At 41.6% G+C, this 22,859-nt stretch overlaps 1 protein-coding gene across 9 annotated transcripts in view; it reads left to right on the top strand.

The window, feature by feature from the left end:
* Positions 1-6,957: 6,957 nt before the first annotated feature.
* The window catches only part of MFSD4B (major facilitator superfamily domain containing 4B), a 37,863-nt gene continuing 21,961 nt past the window's right edge, over positions 6,958-22,859 (top strand). For 2 of the 9 annotated variants that reach the window (XM_063667087.1, XM_063667090.1), the window contains exons 1-5: positions 6,958-9,133; positions 11,652-11,820; positions 13,226-13,342; positions 15,275-18,566; positions 22,694-22,786. In XM_063667087.1, the coding sequence (XP_063523157.1) occupies positions 9,107-9,133; positions 11,652-11,820; positions 13,226-13,342; positions 15,275-16,518 (1,557 nt within the window). In that variant the 5' untranslated portion in view covers positions 6,958-9,106 and the 3' untranslated portion in view covers positions 16,519-18,566; positions 22,694-22,786. Of the gene's footprint in view, positions 9,134-11,651; positions 11,821-13,205; positions 13,343-15,274; positions 22,794-22,859 lie in introns of those variants that run through there. The other 7 variants (XM_063667086.1, XM_054492236.2, XM_063667089.1 and 4 more) reach the window with 6 other exon arrangements.

Consider the following 22,859-nt stretch of genomic DNA (forward strand, 5'->3'; position numbering starts at 1 on the left):
GAATTCCATCTTTGCTGATAAACTCGAGGGTAGGTATGTGCAGAGTCAGAGTATCAGGGTCTGCTTTCTGGCAGGGTGCTGTGGCCAGGGGTGTGTGAGTGTGTGTCAGGAGGGCTATGGAAAACAACCTTTGGAGCAGAGGTGTGTTGACGCTGGTGGGCAGGTGTGCAGATGGAATTAGGGAGCTACTGCCAGCAAGAAGCCTTCAGGCTGAATTGAGCACAGATGTGGCAGAGCACCATGGGATGCATCCCTCCCTCCCCACCAGCCCCTTATACTTTTGGCTGTTGGACTGTGCAGCAGGAGTAAGAAAATGAAAAATGCAGCACATGAGAACCAAGACAAGAAGCCCCTTCCTCCTATAATGTCCCTCTAGCATCCTATAGTGAGAAGTGTAACACTGTGCTCTCTGGAAAGGAGTCCACTCCATTATGGCAGAGCAGGTACTTAAGGCTGAATTTGGAGCTGAGAGGCAATAAATTGATAGCTAGCTGACATGAAGCCTAAAAGTTACTAACAATAGCTCATTTGAACCTCTTTGCCCTACAGTAAAATTTACCTCTTTATATGATTGAATATTGAGAAATTGGGATGGTCATTGCATGTTATGGGACACTCTTGATCTGATAACCACAGACACAGTACACTCAAGAATTTGTAGACAAAGTCAGAAAACATCACTCCTGAAATGCAGGGCAAATGTCACATTTTTAAACTAACAAAAACCAACTTTAAATGCATAGAAGTAACTACCTGTGGAAATCTGAGAAAATAACACAGAAATAAATGATTTGTAAGAATATTGGTCATAAAACTAGGGTGCTATCTAAATCTTAGCACAGACCTAAATTAGCTCCCTGGAAGGAAAGACAGTGACTTAAAATCATAATAATGGAAGATAAACTAATGGGAAGACTTACAATTCAAAAGTCAAGGATATATATTTTTTCTTTTTATTTATTTATTTTTTGTTCTTTCTTTGTGTTGGGGATATATATTTTTTAAAGAGTATTAGATGGTAAGAATTCATCAATATATTCCCCAAAACTTCTAAGATTCTGATTTTTTTTAACATAGCTAAAAAATTAGCTTGACAGTGGAAAAGAACAATTTATCTGGTTTCAAAACTTTAAGGACATACATAATCCCTTCTGCTTGAATTTTGCTTTCATAGAGGATCTTTTAATAAAGTTGTTGGCAAACTATTTCTGGAAAGGGACAGATGGTAAATAGCTTAGGCTTTTTGGGCCATGAGGTCTCTGTCACTGTTACCCAACTCTGTCTTTATAGTGTAAACTCAGCCATAGATAATGTGTACATAAACAGGCATGGCTATGTCCCAATAAAACTTTATTTACAAGATCAGGATGTGGCTAGATATCGCCTGTAGGTGATAGTTTGCTGACCCTTGTCTAACTTATCATTTGGCTTCCAGACTGGTTAGACTCACCAGGAAGGGGTACCTTAAGAATATTAGACATGGGGCATGTCACTCTGTTTAATTCCTAGCTTGTAGGCCTGGTCATAACAGTCAGTTCTCTGGGAGCTAATCAGTTCTGGATGAGCTAAAAAGAACTAGTAACTGAGTTCCTGACCTTGGAAAGCTGAGCTCTAAAGGGATCTAGCCTTGGAGTCTAGCCTGAGTAGCTAGCTGATATGTCTCATTCATTCATCATTCTTTTCCCCTTAATCTCTCTTCCTCTTTTTGTCATCTCTAAATGACAGCACCAATATACAAACTTCTATTTTTATTATTAATAGAATTTAATATGTACTACTCATCACAAACAGAGCTTTTCTAGGTTTAATAACTATGATCTCTATTTAAAATATTTGAGTATAAGAATGAGAGAAAATATTCAGTTATAACAAGTAACTATCATGAAGACTTGTTACCTGCATTAAAAACACAAAACAATATTGTGAAAGATTATTTTGCTTCCTAATGAAATTATCAAAGAAGCCAGGAAACAGTTGGGAACATAAAAAGGGAGATTCAATAAAATTATTCAGTAATTTTTTAGATTATATAATTAATGTTCTCTAATTGTCAAGAAACATAGTAATATTATAAACTATCTAGTGGCAACTGACATAATACGAACCACATGTAAGTTTCAATTTATGAACATGCTATTTTGCATGTGAGGTCCATGTCCCTGCCTTAACTTTAACCACCGTGCCTCATTCTTTTTTTTTTGGAGACAGCGTCACTCTGTCGCCCAAGCTGGAGTGCAGTGGTGCATTCTCGGCCCACTATAACCTCCCCTTCCTGGGTTCAAGCGATTTTCATTTTGTATTTTTAGTAGAGATGGGGTCTCGTCATGTTGGCCAGGCTGGTCTTGAACTCCTGGCCTCAAGTGATCCACCTGCCTTGGCCTCCCAAAGTGCTGGGATTATAGGCGTGAGCCATATTGCCTCACTACTCATTCTTGTGGTTTCTCAAGCCCCTTGTTTTGGCTTCTCATTTCCGCTTCTATTCTTCATCAGGCCCCTTTAACAACTCAGTTTGACTCGTTCTTATCTATTGACTGCTTCAGCTCCCTCTCACTGGGCTCCCAGTAGGTCTACCCACTGAGACAATAGATAAAAAGCATTTGTATCTCAAGTCAAGAACAATGGAGCTGGCTTCTGCTCAGCTTCCCAAGAGCTGGGTTGGGTAAACACTTTCTGCTGCACATAATTTCTCTGAAGAGGCCTGAAAGCTAGATCTAAGTTCTTAGGGCTATATTTTTCACTTTATTTTGGGCCCTTGCAATATCAAGGATAGTACCAAGGGGTGGCTTGGACTGAGGATGGTGGGGTAGTTTAGCTCATCCTAAATCTCCATTCAGGCTGGGCACAGTGGCTCACACCTACAATCCCAGCACTTTTCAAGGCCAAGGCAGGTGGATTGTTCAAGCCCAGGGGTTGGGGATAAGCCTGGGAAACACGGTGAAACCTCATCGACACACACACACACACACACACACACACACACACACACACAAAATTAGCCAGACATGGTGGTGTGTGCCTGTAATTCTAGCTACTCAGGAAGCTGAGCTGGAAGGATCAATTAGGCCTGGGAGGTCAAGGCTGCAGTAAGCCATGATCACGCCACTGCACTTCAACCTGGGTGACAGAGTGAGACCCTGTCCCCCCACCAAAGAAAAACCTCACAAAATCTCCACTAGTCCCCTCCCCTCAGCCATTCTAAATAAATTATTCTTAGATGTCTACAATGGAATTTGTAGTAAATCTTTTTATGTCCTATTTGGATATGACAATTTTATTAAGGAATTAATAAAACAAAAGCTGGGCACAGTGGCTCACACCTGTAATCCTAGCTACTCAGGAAGCTGATGTGGGAGGACTGCTTGAGCCCAGGAGTTTGAGGTTGCAGTGAGCAATGACTGCACACTGCATTCCAGCCTGGGAGACAGAGTGAGACGCTGTCTCAAAAAGAAAAAAAAAGAAAGAGGGATTATTAAGACATCTTATTTACTTATAACCTTCCAAATAATTATGCAAAATGTAACTTTGAATGATAACCCCAATCTGGGGAAAAGGGAAAAATGGTACTACAACACCAGTTTCGAGTTGCTTTTTTACCTTCAGGACAAAAATGAGAGTAAGGGACAGTTTTTGTTTGTTTGTTTGTTTTAAGAGATAGTTTTAAATTATTAAGTTATTTGCTGCTCTTATCAAACTTAGAATTACAAGCAACCTCAAAGATCATCTAGTTCAACCCCCATGCATTTGGAAAGTAAGGCTAAATTACATAATTATTCAAGAATATGTGCTTGATTCTATATATCCCATATCTTCTCCATAGGAAGTTATAGTTGGTCACCCCTGCCTTCTTGAATTTTTGTTTACACCATACACACTCTCCTGATTTTCCTCTTATCTTAGTCTTCTTTGCAGGATACTCATCTTTCACACCTTTATATATGAGATGTGTTCAGGGCTTAGTCCTTGATCCTCTTCTATTAATATCTATACTTACACTTTAGGTGATCTCAACTGGTCTCATGGTACTAAATATCATCTACATGCTGATAGCTCCCAGTTTTTACCTATTGCTCTGATCCTTCTACTGAACTGGATATCCAGCTGTTCACTTGATATCTTAATTTAATTATCTAATAAATACCTTAATCTTAACATCTTCAACCTGAATTCCTGATTTTCTTCCATGTCCAGGACAATTCATGCTCATTCCATAATCTTTTCCATCTCATCCACTGCTCACCAGTTGCTCGGGTCAAAATCCTTGCAGTCATCCTTGATATTCCTTCTGTCATACACCCAGCCCATTAGCAAATGCTGGGTTTTTTTTTATCTTCAATCGATTTCCCATATCTGACCACTCTGACCACCTACACAAATCTAGCCTAATCAATTAACTTCCTAATTAGATCTCTGTTCTCTCTGCTCTTCATCTTGCCCTTCTCCCCTGGAGTACTCTTCCACATGCATCCAGAAAGTCTTTAACATAAGGCCTTGCATGATCAGGACCTTACTTGCTCTCCTGTGTCATTTTCTACCAACTCTCTCTTCATGCTGAAGAACACACCAAGTTCATTCCTGCGATGGGATCCCCACACCTGCTATTCTCTCCAGAATGCTCTTCTTGCATGGCTGGTTCCCTCACTTGTTAGGCTTCTGTTCACATGTCACTCACCCTCACGGGAGCCTTCCCCCAGCACTACCTTGATCTAAGATAAACCCCTGTCATCACTTTCTATCCCGTTTATCCTGCTTTATTTTTCTTTAGAGAACTTATTACTATCTGACATCGTATTACAAATGTACGTCTTCATTGTCTATCCACAAGGGCAGGAATTTTGACTGTTTTTTCACTGTTAGAGCAATGCCTTGCACATCTTAGGTATTCAATAACTAGTGACTAAATACACGACCAAGTATTCAGCCCTTTGAGTAAGTGGCCTCCTCTACATACAGACGGAGGAAGATCATTCTGCTTAGAGGGCACTGAAAACCCTAAAGTGGTTTCCTTTTTTATGCAGATGATCCTAATTGCTTCTGAAGCACTCTTAAAAGAAACATGAGTCCGTTTTTGTTCTCATAGCACCTACAGTTGCCATGTTCTCACTTTTGGTTGCATTGTTTTTATTTTCTTAATCTCTGATCTTGGTTATTAATAGGACAGTCAGCAAAGATTTTATCTGATCAATACAGCATAGGATACCCGTATGTTGGTAGAGTCAAAGAATGCTGGAGACCTAAATGTTACAGTGAATCCAGTTAAAATTCTACCAGCCTGGGCAACATGGCGAAACCCCATCTCTACAAAAAATACAAAAATTAGCCAGGCATGAGGCACATGCCTGTAGTCCCAGCTACTGGGAGGCTGAGGCCGGAGAATTGATTGAGCTCCGGAGGTCGAGGCTGCAGTGAGCCATGATCATGTCACTGCACTCCAGCCTGGGTGACTGATCAAGACTGTCAAAAAAAAAAAAAAAAGAGCGAGAGAAAGAAGAAAGAAAGAATAAAGAAAGAAAGAAGAAAATTTTAAGTTTATATCTTTTAAAAAAGGAAACTTAAAAATCAGTAAGTTTTAATTTTTAATAAGATAAATAATTTATTCTATCAAACACCAATGTCAGATCATTTCAACATTATTTCTAACTTTTCCAAGTACATAGCATAAACCATAAAAGTTGTCTAACTGAAATTAAATCTTCGTGAGAGATAGTTTTAATAGACTGGGTTTTTAGCAGTGAAGTAAAAGAATGATAGTTTAGTATACAGAAAGAAACAGTTATGGTGACACTTAGTTCTTCATGATGCACTGTAAGCACAAATTGGACATCATATGATAAGTAAAAAGGATGGTCCTTCTGGCAAATAAAAATTAAATAGGTCCTCACAGTGATATGCAGTCTCCAAACATGATCTGTCTAATTTCTCTCTCTCACCCAAAGTAAAAAGTTAAGTTGAAAGATTAAAACCTGCCTTCTTGTTACTATTTCACAAATACATCCAGATAGTACCAGATTAGTGACTAAAATCCAGATATTTTCCTTTTAGATAAATTAAGTCATATACATTGTAAAATACTTATTTTTTTAAGAGAATCAATAAAGCTATATTTATTTTCAGTAGAAAATGTGGCTCATAAACACTTTTATTTCTCTGAAATTGCCTCTCAAGAAAAAACTTGATCCTCCCTATTGATCTAAGAGAAATCTGCATGAAGCAATGCTGTAGTTTATGGTTTTTTTTTTTTTGTTTTTTTTTTTCTCAAAGGTGGTGGGTGACCTCTGGAGGCAACTGGAAAAAATATCCTGCTGCTTTCAAGAGTGAAGTGGGGAATGAAGAATCAGAAAGTAGATCTTTCCATTTAGAAAAGGCTTTTTCTTTTTTTTTTTTTTTACGTTTAATCAGGGTGAATTAAAATATTTAATTTAAAAATGGCTTTACTGAACCTCAATTCAGTTAAGTAATTAATCAATTCAGTTAGGTAATAGTTATTAAGTATGTAATACAATGTTAGGAGACAGACATGTAACACCCATAGTTTCCATCTCATTGAGTTTATAATCTACTCAGGAACTGAAGATAAGTGCTAAAAGAACTGTAACACGAGGTAAAACCTGTGACAAGATTTAGAAGCAGCACAACTATATAGGAATTAGTGAAACCAAACCAGTCTCAAGGCTGAAAGGCAGGTCAGAAAAGACTACCTACCAAAGTAGGTTTTTTTCTTTCTTTTTTTTTTTTTTAAACATGGATTCTTCAAAGATAGGTAGAAAACGTCCTGGTTTGGCATCATTAGTCTACTTCAGCCCCTCTCTCACTGATTACAACTAAAAGACTCATGACAAAATACAAATGGCAACTACCTGCCGACTCTGAAAAGTAAATAAAGAATTGAGGTAGGGAGTCAAAACTTAGAAACCTGCAAGGGGATGAATTTTCTGGCTTTTTTCTTCTTTTCTTGTGGTTTGTCCTGAGGAGAGACCCCAGCTGGGAACTGTTGGGTGGCATGGGTAGCTAAAACTCGAATAGAAATCTCATCTTTCTGTGCAGAAAGGAAATAACTGTTAGCCCAGAACTCTTATTTTCAGTGAAAATATTTTCAGGAATCAAAGTGAAATAAAGACATTCTCATATGAAGGAATGCCAGCTGACCCGCTCTAAAATAAATGCTTGGCGGGCTGGGCGCGGTGGCCCACGCCTGTAATCCCAGCACTTCGGGAGGCCGAGGTGGGTAGATCACGAGGTCAGGAGTTCCAGACCAGCCCGACCAACATGGTGAAACCCCGTCTCTACTAAATAAAAAAAATTAGCCGTGCGTGGTGGCACGCGCCTGTAATCCCGGCTACTCAGGAGGATGACGCAGCAGAATCGCTTGAACCTAGGAGGCAGAGGTTGCAGTGAGCCAAGATCGCACCATTGCACTCCAGCCTGGGCGACAGAGCGAGACTCCGTCTCAAAAAAAAAAGACAGAAAGAAAGAAAAAAGAAATGCATGGTGGGGCGTGGTGGCTCATACCTGTAATCTCAGCACTTTGGAAAGCCAAGGCAGGCGGATCACTTGAGGTCAGGAGTTCGAGACCAGCCTGGCCGACATGGTGAAACCTCGTCCCTACCAAAAAGCGCCACAACACTCCAGCCCGGGCGACCTAGGCTCCGTCTCAAAAAAGAAAAAAACAAAAAACCAAAAAAAAGTGGGGGTGCGGGTGGGGGGAAGACTTAATGACTAAATGAATAAGTCTGGAGAGACGGGTTGCAAGGAATGATGAGACTAAGGTTTGTAGTCTGGGAGCCTAAGTGGATGAAAGTTGGAAGAATCAGGTGGAAAAGAACATTTCAAATAGACCACAAAGAAAAGTATATAACGTTTTGAGGCTGTGGTACGCTTTATTAAAGAGCAAAAGGGAACAATTCCTCAAATCAGGGGGGAGGGATAGCATTAGGAGATATACCTAATGTTAAATGACGAGTTAATGGGTGCAGCACACCAACATGGAACATGTATACATATGTAACTAACCTGCACGTTGTGCACATGTACCCTAAAACTTAAAGTATAAAAAAAAAAATTCCTCAAATCGATGCCACGCTCCACTTCTTTACAACGATGGAATTATTTCAGGAATTGGAATTATTTCAGGAATTGTGTTTGAAACCACAGCTTTGGATCCCGATTTCTTTCTTGAGCTACTGTTACACTGTTTATATATGGCCACTAATTCGATGACTGAGCTTGGGCAGATTGTTAATTATTTTCTATGACTTAATCTTTCTATCTGTACAACGGGGATAACGTGGAATTTGGAGTGTTGTGAGGGTTAATTGAGATAATATACGTGATAACTTACACAATGACGTTCAACAAATACTTGTGGAGTGAAAGATGCGCGATTCATCGACAGATCTCAGGGATTTCAGAAAGCTGTATAAGGACCAGCTCTTCAGGCTCCCTCCGCTCCCCAGGAGACCGGGGAGCCGGCGCAAGGCGCTACTGCGTATTCTTGGCCCCTTTTCCTCATAATGGTTTGGCCGCATTTTTACCTCTTGATTTCTCTGGTCCCAGGCTGCAGCTTCAGCTCGCTCCGCCATGGGGCGCACGTCCGTTAGCCTCTGTGGACTCAGCTAAGTATGATGCCTAGGCTAGAGAGCCATGTCCGGTCTCCTAGGCAAGCACATCAACTTCCGGCTGGAGGCGCGATAGCGGTTGGCGAAAGGCCACATTTCAGCCACGTGACCCGCGCATGCGCATGCTTGCATGGAGAGCGAGCGTCTTTTGACCCGAACACCTGCAGCGTGCCGAAGTTCTCCTTCTCTGCCCCGGTTCCGGGCGGTCCGCTGGGAGGTGGCGCCCGGAAGGACACCTGTGCCTGGGGTCGGGGCCAGTGCTCCTCTCGGAGCTCCAGAAGTTCTGCTGAGAAGCGCGGCGGCAGCAAGACGACTTCTCCGGAGCTGCCGAGCTGGAGTTAGAGGTGGAGCTCCGTGGGGCCGGGCCCCGGGCTGCGGGGCAGCGGCTCCTGCAGGCGGAGGCCCCGGCGGAGAATGAGCCGGAGCCGGAGGTGGTGGTGGTCTCCCGGCAGAGCGGTGGGACCAGGAGCAAGCTGCGGTGGTTCACCACCTTGATGCTGTGTGCCTCCTTCCTGGGGCTGGTGAGAGCCGGGGCTGCAACACTCCCAGGCCGGGGCGTTCGGGTCTTGCCTTCGCCACTTGCAAACTGACCTTGGGCGCGTTACCTAATCTGACTGGGCCTCAGTTTCATCATCTAGAAAATGGGCACAATTCTAATCTTGGAGGAAATAGATTTTCTGAATACTTCTTTCAGCTCCAGCAAGCTTTTTTTTTTTTTTTTTGACGTAGTCTCGCTCTGTTGCGCAGGCTGGAGTGCAGTGGTGCGATCTTGGCTTACTGCAACCTCTGCCCCCAGAGTTCAAGCGATTCTCCTGCGTCAGCCTCCCGACTAGCTGGGATTACAGGCGCCTGCCACTAAGCCCGGCTAATTTTTGTATTTTTAGTAGAGACGGGGCTTCGCCATGTTGGCCAGGCTGGTTTCAAACTCCTGACCTCAGGTGATCCGCCCACCTCGGCCTCCCAAAGTATTGGGATTACAGGCGTGAGCCACCGCGCGCGGCCCAGCAAGCCTTCCTACGTCTCTTTCGTCGGATGAGAAGGTTGCAAGAGGGGTTGACCAGGTCTTTGGCCGCTGCTCTCTGCACCCACCCACTCAACCCCCAAATTATTACACAGAAAAACTACTTTTCTGGAATTTCTTCCTGGTGGTCTGAACAAATTCAGCCAACCGCTTAATTTTGCAGATAAGGAAATAGGCCCGGAGGAGAAAGTGACTTTCTGGATCACACAGCTGGTTAAGTGATAGAGCCAGAAATATGTCTCTTACTCTGCCCACAGTCCTATTTATTAATGAAACCAACCTTTAGATTCTTAAATGTTTTTCTTGGAGCAAAGGGCAAGCCTAGAAGCGCCTTTTGCCAAACCCCTGGGTCGCCGCTCGATTCCCTTTTCGGAAACCTCCTCCTTATCACTTGATAATTATGATCCTGGGGGAGTTGAGAGGATGAGTCCTCCCAAGAGTCATTTGTGGTCACTTACCATCTCAGGGACTCTGAGCCACAATTGTTTATTAGAGTTTTGATTGGGGGCGGTGGGGAGGGGTGAAGAAAGAAGTCACTTCAGACTTCTGGTGAGTCGTCACTGACTTGTCCGGTCCTGTTGTAAATCCTTTGAAGACATGAACTAATTTGATTAGATTCTGTGCTCAGGCTTCTCTCGAAGTACTAGGTGCTTGCTGTGCACCTGGGCCCATAGTGGTCCTTGGTCTTGGACTGTTACGAGTTGGGCAGGAGGCGCACCCCATGCATTTAGAGCAGAGCAGGGCAATTAGAATCAGTTATTCTGGAAATGTAGACTGATTGGAAACATTTTTTTCTTTAAGTGTCCAATGAATTTCCTCTGAAAGTCAATTGTAATCCTTACCTCTTGCTGACACTGCATTGAGTAAAGTTTTATTGTTAAAGTCATTCTGTACTTGGGCGTGTAATATTTTCTAAGCAGCCTTTACTGACTAATTCTGATGGCGTGGAAGAAAAGTGTAGATTTAGAAACATTTAAATTGTTTATCTCCTGTATGTTTTATATGTATAGTTCAGGGGAAGGACCCCATGTGCATCCAGAAATATTGCTGTTTAACAACATAAAAAACAGGAATCATATTTTGATGTTTTGATCAATGTTTTGATGTTTTCCAGTGGCTCAGTCAGAACTCACTATGGTCTCGACCTCGGGGCTTAAGCGATCCTACCATCTCAGCCTCCCTAGTAACTGGGACTACAGGCATGCGCCATCACGCCTGGCTGATTTTTTTTATTTTTATTTTTGTAGAGAAGGCGTTGCCTGGGTTGATCTCAAAATCCTGAGCTCAAGCAATCCTACCACCTCTGCCTCCCAAATTGCCGGGATTACAGGTGTGAGCAACCACGCCTGACTTAATTTAATTAATTTATTTATTCTTTTTGAGACAGAGTCTCGTTCTGTCACCCAGGCTGGAGTGCAATGGTGCAGTCTCGGCTCACTGCAACCTCCGCCTCCCGTGTTCAAGTGATTCTCCTGCCTCAGCCTCCCAAGTAGCTGGGACTACAGGTGCCCACCACCATGCCCAGCTAATTTTTGTATTTTTAGTAGAGATGGAGTTTCACTGTGTTGGCTACGCTGGTCTCAAACTCCTGACCTCGTGATCCACCTGCCTCGACCTCCCAAAGTGCTGAGATTACAGGCGTGAGCTACTGTGCCCGGCCAATTTAAATTTTTAATACCCAAATTCTTATTTGTGCATGTAATATATTTCAAAATATATGAAACCATTTCAAAAATAGTTTTAATATTACATTTTATTAATACAGAATAGTCTTTTAAAGGTATTGTTCAGAAAGGAAACAGGATTGCAACAAAAAAAATTTTTTTTAAATCGAGAGGTGTCAAAACAAAAAAAAATAGAGTTTTAGTCAAAACTAAAAAAACAGTAGTCTAATTCCCTACATTACATTGTAAATCCCAGACCCTCTGCCCCTTTTTTTAATAGTGGAAGAAACTACCACATAGTTAGACATTATTTTAATGATTATAAGTAAAAACTTTTGTCTTTTTAAATTTTAGGGATTGAGTGTTGCTATACTGGGACCCACGTTTCAAGATTTGGCAACAAATGTGAACCGAAGTATCAGTAGTCTGTCTTTCATTTTTGTGGGTCGTGCCTTGGGATATTTGAGTGGCTCTGTGATTGGTGGATTTCTTGTCGATGTCATGAATTATTTTTTACTTTTGGGTAAGTAAATGCTAATTTTAGCTTCTTTATGACTGTCAAGTGAATTTATAAGTTGTCTTTGAAAATATGAAAATACTAGCATGCAGAATCTTTGGCCACTGAAATGGGTAGTGTTTAGGTGTCCTCAATGGCAGTTGAGTTTCCTTGGTACCTGCTTTCATCTTGACAGTTAGAGGGAATCTGTGCTGGGGCCCTCTGGAAATTTAGATTAGCTCTAGAGTGTCTTAGCAATCCTTAGCCTTCCCAACCACTATAATTTAGATACCACTCCTGGATCACACACTGGTTGTCCAAAAAACTCTGCCTAAAGGGTTTAGGGCAGATGTCCTGGGGTCACCACAGATCAGAATGAGCTCTTTGAACCTGCCCAGGCTACACCCTGGATTGGGAATGAAGAGGGGAAGGGAAGTTGGGTGGACTGATGTAGGCTGTGTTTTTGTTCCTGCTGCCTCATGTTGTCGTTGGACAACCCCAGAGTGCTCTGTCTCACCCTGGAAATAGATGGCAAAGCTGCTTTTTTTTTGAGACAGGGTCTCCTCTCCCTTTGTTGCCCAGGCTGGAGTGCAGTGATGTGATCTCTGCTCACTGCAACCTCTACCTCCTGGGCTCAAGTGATCCTCCCATTTCAGCCTTCCAATTAACTGGGACCACAGGTGTGAGCCACCATGCCTGACTAATTTTTGTGTTTTTAGTAGAGCCGGGGTTTCACCATGTTGCCCAGGTTGGTCTGGAACTCCTGAGCTCAAAGGATCAGCCTCCTAAAGTATTGGGATTACAGGTGTGAGCCACCACACCTGCCTGGCAAAGCTTTTTAGCATATACTTTTTTTGAATAAATTGAAATATTTAGAGAAAATTTAGATTAATATGATAAAATTATTTTGGAAGCAAGAATAATAATTTGTTATTGTTAAGGAATTAATAAATAATCCCTCTTATTTCCAAAGTGGGTTGAAAGAACATATTTCTTGTATTTTCCTCCCTATTTCCCAAACTAATTTATTTAGTAAATTTTATTACAAGCTACTCTAGTAATTGCATTTTATTTTTGTCTATTTAATTTTTTGCCTCATGTCTAAAAATTCCTGTTAGGTTCTTAAATGTGAATCATTTAAATTAGTTTTGGCTTGTCTCTTTTGGTATAAAACTTTGCCTTATGGTATAATTTACAGTTTGATTACTAGAAGTGCTGGAAATGTATTTGTGTTATAATTATTTATATTTCATAATCCATAAAGATTATAAAAGATTCAAATGAAATGATCACTTTTAGAAGCAAAAACTCTCATCTACTCATTAACTAATTTAAATTTGACCTGATTTTGCATGTTTAGACATTTATCATATTGACTTGATCCATGACTGCGTGGATATTATTTTTTATAGCTGAGTTTCTACCTTCCCAGGAATCTCAATGTCGGCTACCACAGTTGGTCTTTATCTTGTTCCTTTTTGCAAGACAGCAATATTACTCACTGTCATGATGTCTATCTTCGGTGTTTCAATTGGCGTTCTGGATACAGGTTAGTGAGCTCTTCAACGTCATCTCTGGGAGTAGGAACTTGCTAGAAGAAGTACAGCAGATGATATTAAACTGTCACTTGCAATGCCCCCTAAAATGACACAGACCTACTGAGTTGGCTGTGAGTCACTCAGAGTGAATCACCCTTCTAGCAGCTACTCTTGCCAATTAGGGGGCCTGTTTCTGAGCAGCCAACTCTGAAATGAACTTAAAGAATTTTGTTCTATGAGAGATAATTGATTTACATTGTCCAAACAGGGAAGGGCCCCTGTGTGGGTACTTACAGTGCAGGTGAATAGGCTTTCATCTTGGGGTAGAACTTTATCGCGCTAGTATGGGAGGAATTGGTGGTTTAATAGGTTAAACCAAGTTTGGAACCGTTATTTGGCTGAGAAAGCATAGAAGCAGCAAACCAACTTGACATTTACCCTGACTTCCAAGCCAAGAGAGATCCATGGTGTGGACTAGGCTCTTTCTTTTTCTTTTCTGTCCTCAAAGTTCCTGCCCTCCTGTAGTAGATTCTTTCCTGTATCATCATCATGTCTTTTAAAACCTACTAAATAGGCCGGATGCGGTGGCTCATGCCTGTAACCCAGCACTTTGGGAGGCCGAGATGGGTGGATCACGAGGTCAGGAGATCGAGACCATCCTGGCTAACACAGTGAAACCCCATCTCTACTATAAATACAAAAAATCAGCCGGGTGTGGTGGTGGGCGCCTGTAGGCCCAGTTACTCGGGAGGCTGAGGCAGGAAAATGGCGTGAACCCAGGAGGCAGAGTTTGCAGTGAGTAGAGATCACACCACTGCACTTCAGCCTGGGTGACAGAGTGAGACTCTGTCTCAAAAAAAAAAAAAAAAAAAACCTACTAAATAACGGCGGGGTGGCTCATGCCTGTAATCCTAGCACTTTGGGAGGCTGTGTGGGGCGGATCACCTGAGGTCGGGAGTTCAAGACCAGCCTGACCAACATGGAGAAACCGTGTCTCTACTAAAAATACAAAATTAGCCAGGCATGGTGGTGCGTGCCTGTAATCCCAGCTACTCGGGAGGCTGAGGCTGGAGAATTGCTTGAACCCAGGAGGTGGAGGTTGCAGAGAGCCACGATTGTGCCATTGCACTCCAGCCTGGGTCTCAAAAACAAACAAAAAACCTGCTAAATAACATAGATGACATCTGTTTACTCCTAAAACCAGCTTTCTACCCCTCCCTTCCCTGCTTTGCTGTTACGTGATCTGTTGGGGAAATATTTTATTTTACTTTAGGGTTAATTTGGTTATGAAATTATAGGGTAGAATTATATATTTATCTGAAAATATCTGTTGAAAAAAAAGAAGATAGCTCAAGATGTGCTGCTTCTTGCCTTTCGCCTCCTGGATGTTTAGACAGTATAAATTCAGATGCTAAACGGTGTCCTTGTTTCCTCTAATGGGCACACCAGAATCCTGGCTATTCAGGTTCCTGGACGTGTGTTTTGCATCTGTTACTTACATAAGTAAGTAATTTTCCTCAAGTGGCTACCAACAGCAAGTACAGAAAGCTTTGGTAATTTAGCTACTATCTGATGATAAAATTTTGCCTTTTAAATATATATTTAAAATATTAATATATAAATATTTCTTCCACAGTCTGATGTTAGAACTGTATTAGAAAAAGCGTCTTGCTAATGTGCTTGGTTCTAGGAGGTAGTAGTCTACTAGACTGTAGAATTTGATTTGTGAGTATGTGATGTTATAATGCTTAGAGTTGTCTGGTGGTAGTGGGTTAGAATTCCTTACTCAGAATTGATTTAGTTGCAGTGTTTGATAATTAGAATATTATAATGCTTGTGCTATGTAAAATAGACTCACCCCCTTTCTGATAAGTGAACTTTTTTTTTTTATAGGTAAGTAACTGTGTTTAACTTAAATAATTTTTCCCATCTTTCATTGACAGGTGGTAACGTCCTTATCTTGGCTATTTGGGGGGACAAAGGAGCCCCACATATGCAGGCCTTACACTTCTCTTTTGCCTTCGGTGCCTTTTTGGCTCCACTGCTAGCTAAACTGGCTTTGGGTCCAACAGTGTCTGCTGAAAACCACACAGAGTCTGACTTCCATCCCGCACTCAACCGATCATCTGATGCTGACTCAGAAGCTCTGTTTGGAGTACCTAATGATAAGAATTTACTGTGGGCTTATGCTGTTATTGGTACTTACATGTTCTTAGTTTCTGTCATTTTTTTTGGTCTGTTTTTAAAGAATAGTTCAAAGCAAGAGAAAGCAAGAGCATCTGCTGAGACATTTCGAAGAGCAAAATATCACAACGCCCTTCTTTGTCTCCTTTTTCTGTTCTTCTTTTTTTATGTTGGAGCTGAGGTAACATATGGCTCTTATGTTTTCTCATTTGCAACCACCCATGCTGGCATGAAAGAAAGTGAAGCCGCTGGATTGAACTCCATCTTCTGGGGGACATTTGCAGCCTGCAGGGGTCTGGCAATCTTTTTTGCTACCTGTTTACAGCCTGGAACCATGATTGTGTTGAGCAACATTGGCAGCCTGACTTCATCTTTATTTCTGGTGCTTTTTGACAAGAACCCAATTTGTCTCTGGATAGCAACTTCAGTGTATGGGGCTTCAATGGCAACCACGTTTCCGAGTGGTGTTTCTTGGATTGAGCAGTACACGACTATCCATGGGAAATCTGCAGCATTTTTTGTAATTGGTGCTTCCCTGGGAGAAATGGCTATTCCTGCAGTCATTGGAATTCTTCAAGGAAAATACCCTGATTTGCCTGTAGTTCTGTATACCTCTTTGGGAGCATCAATAGCTACTGGTATTTTATTTCCTGTGCTATATAAATTAGCCACTTCACCTCTTGATCGCCAGCAAAAAGAAGACAGAAAGAGTGAGGACCAGAAAGCTCTGCTCTCTAGCTCCGGGCTAAATGAATATGAAGAAGAGAATGAAGAGGAGGATGCAGAAAAATGGAATGAAATGGATTTTGAAATGATTGAAACGAATGATACAATGAGGCATTCTATAATAGAGACATCCAGAAGTAGTCTGACAGAGCCCACAGCTGAAGTCTATAATCAATACCCATCAAATGCACTGGTGTTTGAGTCTTTTCCTTTTAATACTGGCAGTTCCCATGTGAAGCACTTGCCAGAAACCAGAACAAAAGGGACTAACATTTAGAGAAGATGGATTACTCACTGACATCTTTGAATAACTGCCACTTCTAAGGACGCCATTCAGAGCAGAGCATTAGCAGAATTTCACCATGCTTTGGGGATTAAAATTTTTAGGTCCAAATTATGGCAAATGCTAAAAATTTTTGAAATGTTCTGTAATTCCCAGAGTCTTCCATAAATAACCAAATGGTCTCATACACGTAAAATAGGATCTTGTTATAAGGCTAGTATTTGACATGTGACTGATTAGGAAATATTTTATGGTCTCCACCCCTCAGAGCACCCAGAGAAGGCATTTGCTTTTGAGAAGGGGGGTATTCTCATGGAATGAGACTGTGTAGGGGTTGAATTGATTGGTTGAACAAATTATCAGGTATCAGTATTTTTCCAGGAAAGTTGAGGAGAATAGTTTCATAAAAGAGAAATGGGCCAGGTGCAGTGGCTAAAGCCTGTAATCCCAGCACTTTGGGAGACCGAGACGGGCAGATCACGAGGTCAGGAGATTGAGACCATCCTGGCTAACACAGCGAAACCCTGTCTCTACTAAAAATACAAAAAATTAGCCAGGTGTGGTGGTGGACACCTGTAGTCCCAGTTACTTGGGAGGCTGAGGCAGGAGAATGGCGTGAACCCGGGAGGCGGAGCTTGCAGTGAGCCGAGATCATGCCACACTTCAGCCTGGGCGACAGCGAGACTCCATCTCAAAAAAAAAAAAAAAAAAGAGAGGTATTTTTATTAATTGCTTTACCTTATCTGTAGGGTTGGATCAAAGAATGCTAATGACTCATTTGATTTCTAATTTCAATGAAGAGAACACAGAACAGGGCCCAAGGGGCCTGGCTTCAAGCCTTGACTCCTTCTAGCCCTGCACTCTATCACTTAAGATAGGCCTTGTTTATCTCGCCTCCTGATCTGTGATTCTAGAAATGAAAATGAGGTGATTTCCAAATTGAGAATCCATAGTTTTAAAGTTTGTGCAAAATGTCTGCTAGAAATTAGTACAAGTGACAGCACGTTCTTCATTTCAAATGAGAAGTGAAACCAAAATGATAAATAGCTTTAAGAATGTGCTAATGATAAATGATTACATGTCTATTTAATGTACTTAATGTTTAATACCTTATTTGAATAATTACCTGAAGAATATATTTTTTAGTACTGCATTTCATTGACCCTAAGTTGCACTTTTTGCCCCCATACTGTTAACATATCTGAAATTAGGACATGTCTTACAATCAGTGATCATTTAACATTGTGACAGTTTAATTGACAGTTTTTTCCCATATGTATATATAAAATAATGTGTTTTACAATCAGTGGCTTAGATTCAGTGAAATACAGTAATTCATTCAATTATGATACTATCTTTACAGACATTTTAAAAATAAGTTATTTTTATATGCTAATATTCTATGTTCAAATGGAATTTGGAGACACTATGTTCTAATTTTAAGAGCTGTTTCAGTGTTACTAGATTAGTAGTAGGGCTGTAGATGGGGTCTTTCGAGGTCCTTTGCCTACCTCAGTAACAGAGGCTGGGTCTGAGCCTTGCTCTAGATTAGCTCTTCACCAGGTCTGTGTTGTAATCATATCGTAGTTACCGTAAGTCACGCTGCAAGTGTAATTTACAGTGAGGCATAGTCTTTTCCAGTGATTGGAATACTTGTGTCACAGATCCAGGGTTTCTCTTTCCTGAGTCTGAAATACCTGGGAAACCAATTAGAAGGTGACTGGGTAGCCTAGGAGTCAAGGATCAGAAAGGGTACTTCATATGTATATGGCAGAATTGGTGCAGGTGATCCTTTGAACAATGACTAGAATTGATGAAATTTTGTTTACTTCCTCCAATTTTATGCTGAATAACATCTCATTTCTACCTGATTGGAGTAGGCTTGCTTTCTCTTACTTAATTTCTATAAATTTGCCATTGTTTTGTCTCAAGTAAAATACAGTGTCTTTCTTGACCACTGCCCATTCACCTTATATGCCTGCCACAATCTTGGTTCACGTAATAACCTAACAGCTTTGGAGACGGCGGTGGAGAAGTTAATGGTAAAAACCCTCTTGCTCTTTTTATTTTTATTTATTTATTAGGGGTGGGGGACGGTGTCTCACTCTGTTGCTCAGGCTGGAGTGCAATGACATGATCTCAGCTCACTGCAACCTCTGACTCCCTGGTTCAAGCGATTCTTCTGCCTTGGCCTCCTGAGTAGCTGGGATTACAGGCATGCACCACCATGCCCAGCTAATTTTTGTGTTTTTAGTAGAGAGGGGGTTTCACCATGTTACTTAGGCTGATCTCAAACTCCTGATCTCAAGTGATCCGCCCACCTCAGCCTCCCAAAGTGTTGAGATTACAGGCATGAGCCACCGTGCCCAGCCCTTTTGCTCTTTTTGTAGTGTATATTTCCCTCAGTTAGAACTTGGAAATTACTTCTGCTTCACTTACTGCGTTTTCTCAGGTTGTTGGAATCTAGGCAGTAGCAGTTACTTGGCAGCTAGGAGGCTTGCTAGAATAGCAATTCCACCTTCAGCATTTACTGTTACAGGGTAGAAGATGCAGCTCAGGGAGAGAAGGATGATGATAAGAACATGGCAGAAAATCTCAAAATCCACTCTGGAAAATTCACTGTTTCCACACACCAACATGTGAATGGTCATATGAGATCATAGGGCATTGTTAAAGTTGCATATTGGAAGGAAAAGACTTAGTACAATTCTAAGAATTAGCATTCATCCTGCTGATCAGTTCTTAGCTAAGTGTCTGCTGATACCTAAGTAACCAATATACCCTAGTGTTCTATTGCTGGGTAACACAGTACCACACATTGAACACCTTAAAACAACAGACATTTACCATCTCACAGGGCTGCTTCAGTACAGGACCTTACTTCTGTAGACTGAGGTACGTGTTTCTTGCTGACTGTCAGCTGGGCACCACTCAGCTTCGGGAGGCCTCCCACAGTTCTTGCCATGTGGCCCTTTCACAGATGCCTCTCACAACATGGCAGTTTCTTCAAAGCAAGCAGGAGAATCTCTAAATGAGTCTTGTATGACATTATGTCATCATGGGAATAACATCCCACCACCTTTGCAGTATTCTAGCGTCTAGAAGCAAGGTATGAGTTCCACCGAAACTCAAGGGTAGAGGCTAGAACAGGGATGTGACTCATTGGGGGTCACCTTAGAGCATGCCTGCCACACTTGGGTACCTGCAAAATAGAGATTCTCAAAAGAGCTAAAAACTGAGCTAAGAGCAGGACATGATGGCTCACACCTGTAATCCCAGCTACTCAGGAAGCTAGCTGGGGTGGAAGTATCTCCTGAGGTCAGGAGTTTGAGACCAGCCTGGGCAATATAGTGAGAACTTTGTCTCTAAAAAATTTTAAAAAGAGACCCCTTCTCTAAAAAACAAACAGAAAGCCTGGACGCGGTGGCTCACGCCTGTAATCCCAGCACTTTGGGAGGCCGAGATGGGCAGATCACAAGGTCAGGAGATCAAGACCATCCTGGCAAAACGGTGAAACCCCATCTCTACTAAAAATACAAAAAATTAGTCGGCGGGTGTGGTGGCAGGTGCCTGTAGTCCCAGCTACTCGGGAGGCTGAGGCAGGAGAATGGCGTGAACCCAGGAGGCGGAGCTTGCAGTGAGCCGAGATGGTGCCACTGCACTCCAGCCTGGGTGACATAGCGAGACTGTCTCAAAAAAAAAAAAAAAAAAATTCAACTGAGCTGGGGAAAAAAGCTTCAGCAGTCACTGAAAGTGCTTACAGGTACAGCTAGTATGGGGATGGAATATGTCCCATTAGCCAGGGCAACGAATCTCATATAGGAGAATCTTTATGTTTGTGGGACAGTGGGTGAGTTATCACAGAGTTATGCCTTTTTTTTTTCTCACTATTTTATGTCCCTTATCACTGTGCCTTTAACCTATTGAAATGCAGTTGAGGCTGGGTGCGGTGGCTCGCGCCAAGATGGCGCCACTACACTTCAGCCTGGGCAACAGAGTGAGACTCCATCTCAAAAAAAAAAAAAAAAAAAAAAGAAATACAGTTGAATATGAGGGAAATAGATAAATTTCAGTTTGAGTTTATTTGTATTTTATAATAAAATCCAGGGACATTTTGAGAGTATTTTTCAATTACTCTGTTATTTTTAAAAGAAAAATCTTTTGAAAAATTACTTTTTATTATAAAAACAATGAAGGCATAAAATTTTGGCACAAAAATATAAGGAACAAGCATAGTCCATAATCCTAAGCACCTAGAAAAGTTCTTACATTTCTCAAATTTCCTAAGTAAAGGGTAAAAGGAAAAAAAAAATTGTCCATCAGATAAAGTATCAGAAATAACTTGAATTTTGTGTCTAAAGTATATTGACATTACAGTTGGTGAACTGGTTATTAGTTTGAAGAATTATAGTTTATTTTTTTAAAAAAACCTAATTGGGAGATGATCAGTAGATTCCTTGAGTAATCAGGATAGCTTTCTCATGTCCAGAACTTTTGGCTAGGCGTGGTGGCTCACACCTGTAATCACAGCATTTTGGGAGGCTGAGGTGGGTGGATCATTTGAGGTCAGGAGTTTGAGACCAGCCTGGCCAACATGACGAAACCCCATCTCTACTTAAAAAAAAAAAAAACAAACAAAAAAATACAAATAATTAGCCAGGTGTGGTGGCAGGCATTTGTAATCCCATTTCTGGGGAGGCTGAAGGCTGAGGCACGAGAATCACTTGAACTTGGGAGGCGGAGTTTACAGTGAGCTGAGATCACGCTACTGCACTTCAGCCTGGGTTACAAAGTGAGACTCTGTCTAAAAAATTTAAAATAACCAGAACTTTTGATTTATCATGGCAATGTGTCACTCAATCCCCAATCCTGCTACTTAAAAGTTATTTTTATTTTTTAAGTGGCCTTATCACAGCTCACTGCAGCCCTGACCTCCCTCAGCCTCCTACCTCAGCCTCCCAAGTAGCTGGGACTACAGGCTTTTGCAACCATGCCTGGCTAATTTTTGTATTTTTTGTAGAGACAGGGTTTTGCCATGTTGGCCAGGCTGGTCTCAAACTCCTGACCTCAAGTGATCCACCTGTCTAGGCCTCCCAAAGTGCTGGGATTACGTGCATGAGCCACCATGCCCAGCCCACCTGTGATATTTTGATACATGCATACAATGTGTAGTGATCAAAGCAGGGTAATTAGGATATTAATTATCTCAAGTGTTAAAATTTCTTTGTGTTAGGAAAATTCCACATCTTCTGCTATAGCTATTTTCAGTTATATACTGGATTATTGAACTATACTGACCCTACTGTGCTGTTGAACACTAGAACTTCTTCCTTCTAACTATTTTTTTTTTTTTTTTTTTTGAGATGAATTTTCACTCTTGTTGCCCAGGCTGGAGTGTAATGGCGTGATCGCTGCTCACTGCAACCTCTGTCTCCCAGGTTCAAGCCATTCTCGTTCCTCAGCCACCCAAGTAGCTGGGATTACAGGCATGTGTCACCATTCCTGGCTAATTTTTGTATTTTTAGTAGAGATGGGGTTTTACCATGTTGGTCAGGCTGGTCTCGAACTCCTGACCTCAAGTGATCCACCCACCTTGACCTCTCAAAGTGCTGGGATTACAGATGTGAGCCACTGCACCCGATCTCTATCTAACTATATATATATATGTATATATTTTTTAAGACAGAGTCTTGCTCTTGTCGCCCAGGCTGGAGTGCAATGGCACAATTTTGGCTCACTACAACCTCTGCCTCCCAGGTTCAAGCGATTCTCCTGCCTCAGCCTCCCAAGTAGGTGGTATTACAGGCACCCACCACCATGCGCAACCGATTTTTGTGTTTTTAGTAGAGACGGGGTTTCACCATGTCGGCCAGGCTGGTCTCGAACTCCCGACCTCAGGTGATCCACTTGCCTCGGGTCAGAAAAGATATTTTGATCAGAAATGATTATATTTTGGTCAGAAAAGATTATATTGTGGTCGGAAAAGATTATATTTTTTTTGAGTTAGGGTCTCGCTCTGTTGCTCAGGCTGGAGTGTAGTGGCCTGATCATGGCTCACTGCAGCCTCAAGCTTTTAGGCTCAAGCAATCCCCTGCTTCAGCCTTCTGAGCAACTAGGATTACAGGTGTGTCACTATGCTTATTACTATTATTATTATTTTCTATTGTAGAGATGGGGTCTCACTGTGTTGACTAGGCTGGTTTTGAATTCCTGGCCTCAGGCGATCCTCCCGTCTCAGCCTCCCAAACTGCTGGGATTACAGGTATGAGGTACTGTGTCCAGCCAGAAAAGATTCTTGATATGATTTTAATTCTTTTAAATTAGTTGAGATTTGT

The sequence above is a fragment of the Pongo pygmaeus genome, chromosome 5 (assembly GCF_028885625.2).
Source record: "Pongo pygmaeus isolate AG05252 chromosome 5, NHGRI_mPonPyg2-v2.0_pri, whole genome shotgun sequence".
NCBI lineage: Eukaryota > Metazoa > Chordata > Mammalia > Primates > Hominidae > Pongo > Pongo pygmaeus.